This window comes from Ipomoea triloba, chromosome 8 (assembly GCF_003576645.1).
Source record: "Ipomoea triloba cultivar NCNSP0323 chromosome 8, ASM357664v1".
NCBI lineage: Eukaryota > Viridiplantae > Streptophyta > Magnoliopsida > Solanales > Convolvulaceae > Ipomoea > Ipomoea triloba.
Window position 1 is genome coordinate 12,391,929 of NC_044923.1, and position 6,448 is coordinate 12,398,376.

Here is a 6,448-nt window from a genome sequence, read left to right on the forward strand (position 1 = left end):
TTGTTTTGTATTTACAAGTTCCTTTCAAATATTACAGTCAATTTTAATACTAAAAATACACAATTTAATCTTTTAAAATTTAGTATAGTATTGTATTCACAAATTCCTTTTTACAGTTGTTATGTGTTTTGACTTAGAAACACAATTTACATTCTGAAAGTTCACATTCCCAATACTAAAAATATACTCACTCTGTCCCATTTTACCTGTCATGTTTACTATTCATTAGTCAAACCAACTCTTTCTTAATTGCTTATTTTCTTTAGTAATTTTTAATTATTTTTAAATTTAATTTTTTGTGTTTAATAGTACTTTTGATGTAGTTTCTAAATATATAAATTTTATATACTAATACTAAACTTAATATTATAAAAAATTGAATTAAAAATAACCTCAGTCAAGCCTCGTTAACCGAATCAGGCAAACAAAATGGGACGGAGGTAGTACAAATCAATGTCGTTTAAAACTAGTGTCCACTTTGCAAGGTGGACCATGATCCATGGTATAACAAGTGTATCATGTCCTACCTTAGCTGCTCATCTCATCATAATCAACCATCTTCCTAGTTTCTCCATGCTTTGACTTTTTAATTGTAATTTCATTCCTACCAAATTCCATAGAATTGTTTGATTGGAGGAAATTGCAATTCCACGAAATTACAATTCCCTCCAACCATAAAATTGCAATTCCTAGGGTTCCCCCTAAGAATTGCAATTCCACACTTTGTGGAATTGTAATTCCCTGATAAATTACAATTTTTTCCTTTTTATGATTATTACTCCGTATATTATTATTATGCAATGTCATTTTAGTTTTTACTCACTTTTTTCCTTTCAGTTTCCCATCATTCTATTCTTTCATACCAAACAATGTAATCTAAATTCTTATTTTATTCTTTTCCCACGGAATTACAATTCCTTTCTTCTCTAATTCCATCATTCCAACCAAACGCCCTGTTATAGCTCTGTTTCCAGCTTAGGGTCTTCCTCCCTTATTTCATCCTCAAACTCTTTTGCTTGTAAGAATGACCGGTTAATAGAATTTTGATGGTGAAGTCGGTGACCGGTGACCGCGAAATGTTGTTGATCGCCATTGTTCGCGAAGAAGGTGACCATGCGATTACTGGTCGCTTTTTTCGATCAAAAGAATGCGACCACCAATTACCTTCTTTGTCCATTGAAAAAAGGCAACCAATTCGGTAGACTAGAGTTGACTATTTTTGTGAACAACAACAAATTTGTTAACCATGACACTGGTCAACGGTAGCCAACGACGGTCTATGTCGGCCTGCATATCGATAACCTGTTGGTTACGGATAAAATCAACTTATTTGACTAATTTTAATAAGTTGAAGTGTTTAATTGTAATTTTCAAAAGTTTATGACTAAGTATTTTCTCGTGTGAAATTGGAAGGCATATTTGACTTTTTTTTCAATTATAAATAATAAGAATCAAGAATTTTTCTTGTGCTCCGACAGAAAATAAAAATCAGCTTCGGGGATTTTTCTGGAATTAAGCTTAGGAAATCAGGGGCAAAAACCCAAAGAAGAAAGGAAAACAAAAATCAGTTTTTTTGCGATTGAGCTTCTCGTCCATGGCGTCTCTGTGATTCAAAGCTTTAAGCCCCGACCAGCTCTGTGCCTCTGTTTCTATTGTACTATCTCAATTCGGTATTTCACTTTTCCTCTTTATTCTACTTCGCATAAGTTTTTCTACCAGCAATTCTAGGGTTTCGTCGTTTCTGTGTTTGAAAGATCGGGTATTTGTTCTGGAATTATTGTTTTTTATATTGTTTTCCTATTTGAATGGGCTGAATTCAGTTGTAGTTGAGTGTCTCTCGTCTGATGATATTAATGAAGTGAAATTTTGAGTTTTTCTTAATCAAGGATATCTGATTTCTGCTCATTTCCTCGGTGGAGATCATTTAGGGGTTTTTCGATTTTTTCCCTTTGTTTAGAGTGTGAAAACATAGAGATTGGGTGAGAGACGAATACTTGATAATTCTGTAATATCTGTATCGATCTCGACTTATTAAATTATCAATTATTGCAGAAATTTATTATTTTGATTTCGTTTTCTTTTTGGAGGTTCACCAAGATGTGCTTTGATCTGTTCTAGTATGCTTTTATCTTTCTTTTTTTCTTCTTTCCTTATTACACATTTGCCTTTTTGGGGATTAAGCAGTGGCTATTTTGGAAATGTTGGTCATTGGAGTATTGAGGAAGCTTGTATTTAACAAAATTGGGTACTGAGATTCATGGTGTTTACTAGTTTCATAGTTGGTTTTTCTTATCTGTAATGTTATACCAAAATAGGTGACAACAAGATAGGCAAGGTAGATGGATTGCAACAAAGATGAGGCTATGAGGTCGAAAGAAATTGCAGAGAAGAAGTTTTTAGCAAAGGATGTTATTGGAGCAAAGAAATTTGCTCACAAGGCACACACTTTATATCCTGGACTTGAAGGCATTGCACAGATGTTGGCAACACTTGATGTTTATGTTTCTGCTGAGAACAGAGTTAATGGGGAAGTGAACTTTTATGAAATTCTTGGTGTTAATCCACAAGCTGATGAAGATGCGATTAGAAAGCAGTACAGGAAATTGGCTCTTATTCTTCATCCTGATAAGAACAAATCTATAGGTGCTGAAGGAGCCTTTAAACATCTTTCAGAAGCCTGGAGCTTGCTTTCTGACAAGGACAAAAAATCAGCATATGACCAGAAGCATGCTAATGTGTTCCAGAAAAAAGTTCAGTCCTCAAATGGAGATCCATCACAACCGATGCAGAATGGCTTTTACAATTTTGCAAAGAGTACTGCTTCAAGAAAGAAGCCTCCAAAAGGTAATGCCACTACCACAAACCCTACTTCATCCAAAAAGCAGGAGCGCAGAACCTTTTGGACTGTTTGCTATCGGTGTAAGGTGCAGTATGAATATCTCCGGAAGTATCTCCACCACAACCTTCTCTGTCCAAACTGCCATGAGGCATTCTTTGCAGTGGAGATCACACCTCCATCTAATGGATCAAGATTGTCTACTGATAGCGTTAACTATCAGCAGCAAGAAAATTTGAAACATCATGGGATAAGTAAGAAGGTGCCTGATAGTGGAAGAAGTAACTCAGGCACTTCAAATGCGAAATCTTCTGGGTTCCAGTGGAGCCCCTTCTCTAAAACTGCTGGTCCTGCATCTGCTGTTCAAGCCGCAAATGTGGTTCAGCAGGCATATGAGAAAGTGAAACGACAGCGTCAAGAAGCTCAAGCTGCAACAAAAAGAGAAGATGCATTACGAAGGAAGAATTCTTCCTCTAAAAGAGCCCATGGGATTTCATTAACTGGGAACTCCAGTTCTGCAAAGAGAAAAAGAGAGGTGGATAATCTTAACACAGGTAGGGAAACATTGAAGCCAAGCATGGAAAGTGGTTTAGCCTACAAAACTAGTTTCTCTGGACAAGTTAGGTTGAAAGGTAGGAGTATACTGGGGGATATGAAGGGCATGCCTCATCATGATGTACAGCACATGTTGATGGAGAAGGCCAAGCTACAGATACAGAAGAAATGGAATGAATGGAGCTCTGCTACCCTAGCCAAATCTTTGGCTCCAAGTGAGGCGAATGTGAATGAGGAGACACAGGATATAACCATGGAGGATAAGAGTACAGAAGTTCATGGTAGAGAAGATAGTGAGCAAGCAACTAATAGTTCTGAAGTGCCTGGAGAAAAATACGATTCTGGTGCTAGTAGTAGCTATCTAAGTAGGGAGCTTTCTGATCATGTGTCAATAGATGTTCTAGATTCTGATTTTTACAACTTTAACAGAGATCGAACAGAAAGTTGTTTTGGAGGTAACCAGATATGGGCAGCATATGATAACAATGATGGTATGCCTCGATATTATGCCATGGTTCATAATGTGGTTTCAATAAATCCCTTTACAGTTCGAATCAGTTGGCTTAGTTCACTTACCAACAGTGGACTAGGCCCTCAACACTGGTTTGATTCTGGTTCCTCAAAAACATGTGGCGGCTTTAAGAAGGGCAGACAAGAAATTTATAGCTTTCTCAATTGCTTCTCTCACAAGGTGAAGTGGTCAAAAGACTCACATGGGGCTATTCAAATATTTCCTAGGAAGGGGGATGTTTGGGCTTTGTACAGAAACTGGTCTAGAGAATGGAATGAGCTCACTGATGATGATGCAATACACAAATATGATTTGATGGAAATACTTGATGATTATGATGAAGAGCATGGGGTAATTGTCGCCCCGCTTGTGAAAGTTGCTGGCTTCAAAGCAGTTTTTCACCGACATTTGAGCCCTCGGGAAATAAGAATCATCCCAAGGGATGAAATTTATCGGTTTTCTCATCAGGTTCCATCCCACTTGCTTACAGGTCAAGAAGGTCCAAATGCTCCCAAAGGTTGTAGGGAGTTGGATCCAGCTGCCATGCCGTCTGAACTTCTTCATGTTATTCCAGATGCTAATGAGGTTGAATGCATAATTGACAAGGGAAAGGAAGAAAATATAATTGGTCATATAGGGAAGACTACCACCAAGGAGAAAGTAGAGTGTTCCATTACTTTGGAAGTCACTGATGAGATTACAGGGGAATCCATGGATATCCGGAATAAGGCTGGGGAAGTAACATTGGTGAAGACAGTAAACCAGGAATGTTTGTAAATAGGACGCATCTACTTCTGTTGCAAAGGTTTTAAGTGACTGATATTATAGTTTAGTTTCAACTAAATCTTGATATGGTTCTACTTCAGCTTGAAGCTGTTAAATCACATGACGCAACAAAGCTACAGCATATCTGCAAAGTTGAAGGTAGTCATGATTCTTTGATGGCGAGATCACATTGTCGATGCAAATAATGGCAATGATTCAAGACGAAGAGGTGCATACTTCTTTGTGTAACTGTTCAGAGATGAAAAGATTTTCAATGCCCTGGAGCTCATCAACATAGATTGTTGACCAGTGGCTCTCCTTTTCACTTGCTCCATTATTACTTGATTTGCCTTGTGCTTACTATCCCCTCCCTTGAGTTTTTATGAATGGATCTTCCCCATACAATGATTGTACAGCCAAACAAACAATAGGACTTGTGTTCTGTTTCTCTCTCTCTCTCTCTCTCATTGAATCAGTATGCAATAGCACCATTTCTCACAATTAATTTCTGATATCATATGATTCATATCCTGCATTCTTCTTACCCATTTACTCCTTCCCCAAACACAAAAAATAATTAGGAAAGTTAGCGTGGTTGGTGCAAGGAAGTAAGATGTACAAGTTTTCTGTTAGGTAATCTTGTTCACCTTTCTTTATCTCTTTAAAGTTTACTGATTGTTCCTGTAATCCTGTGTCAATTAATTTATATATTCTGGTACATATCCAGTTCTGATTTATATATTTTCTTCTTCTTCTTCTTCTTTTTTCAAAATCTAAAAACCTAAAATGAAATGTTTTACATGGAAAACCATTTTGAAAATACGGCCCGCTTACTCACTGAAGAATTTCTCAATTTTTTAGAAAACTGAAGAATCAAATAATAGAGAACAAAAAACATGTTTACTAGTACAATTTTTCAATCATTATTTCATGGACCATAGTCTACACATTTGTGTGAACCATAAATAAAAAGTATATTTTTAATATACTAAAAGTACATTATTTGTATACATAAAATACATATTTGAAAGTACATTATTTTTTATATTATTATCAAATAATGTACATTCGTTATACAAATAATGTACTTTTAGTATATTAAAAATGTATATTGCATTCATGGTCCACACAGTAATGTGGATCATGATCCATACAGGCATACAGATAATGTACTTTTAGTATGTTAAAAAAGTATATTGCATTCATGGTCCACACAATTATGTGGAGGGTGGACCATGATCCACACAATAATTTGCCACAGTTTTTCCTTTTGAAAACTGGAAATTTGTTTCCAGTTTTACAAAACTGGAAAACCTTTAAAAACTATTATCTTTTTTTCTAAATGAAAAATAGAATCATCTACGATTTATCTATAATCACATCCTCACAATTATCTATTTACATATTTATTCATTATTATGATTACATTTTTTATCATCTTTCTTTTACTTATAATCATCTTCTATCGTTTTTTACTCGCATTATTTACATAAACACAACTTATTTGCTCAAGGTTAAAGTTAAACATTATAAACATTATCAAAACTAAAACTTAAACTCTACACCAAGTTTTATCGATTATAGGTTCGAATATTTTTTAGTTATGTTATATTGTAATACAAGTTTGGTCTGGATATTAGATATTGAAATTCCAAATATATTAGACTTCAACGTTGTAAAAAAGTACACACACGCACATTTATTTATTTATATATATATATATATATATATATATATATATATATATATATAAATTTGGTTCGGATATCGAAGTAAAAATC

The 6,448-nt window shown here is 35.0% G+C and overlaps 1 protein-coding gene across 1 annotated transcript; it reads left to right on the top strand.

Moving 5' to 3' along the window:
- Positions 1-1,475: 1,475 nt before the first annotated feature.
- Positions 1,476-5,181, top strand: LOC116027368. Its single transcript, XM_031268950.1, has 2 exons — positions 1,476-1,670; positions 2,316-5,181. The coding sequence occupies exon 2, from the start codon at positions 2,340-2,342 to the stop codon at positions 4,677-4,679; it is 2,340 nt and encodes a 779-aa protein (XP_031124810.1). The 5' UTR covers positions 1,476-1,670; positions 2,316-2,339; the 3' UTR covers positions 4,680-5,181.
- Positions 5,182-6,448: the final 1,267 nt, after the last annotated feature.

Coding starts and splice junctions, on each gene's coding strand:
- LOC116027368 (XM_031268950.1), top strand. CDS start 2,340: ATGGATTGCAACAAAGATGAGGCTATGAGGTCGAAAGAAATTGCAGAG.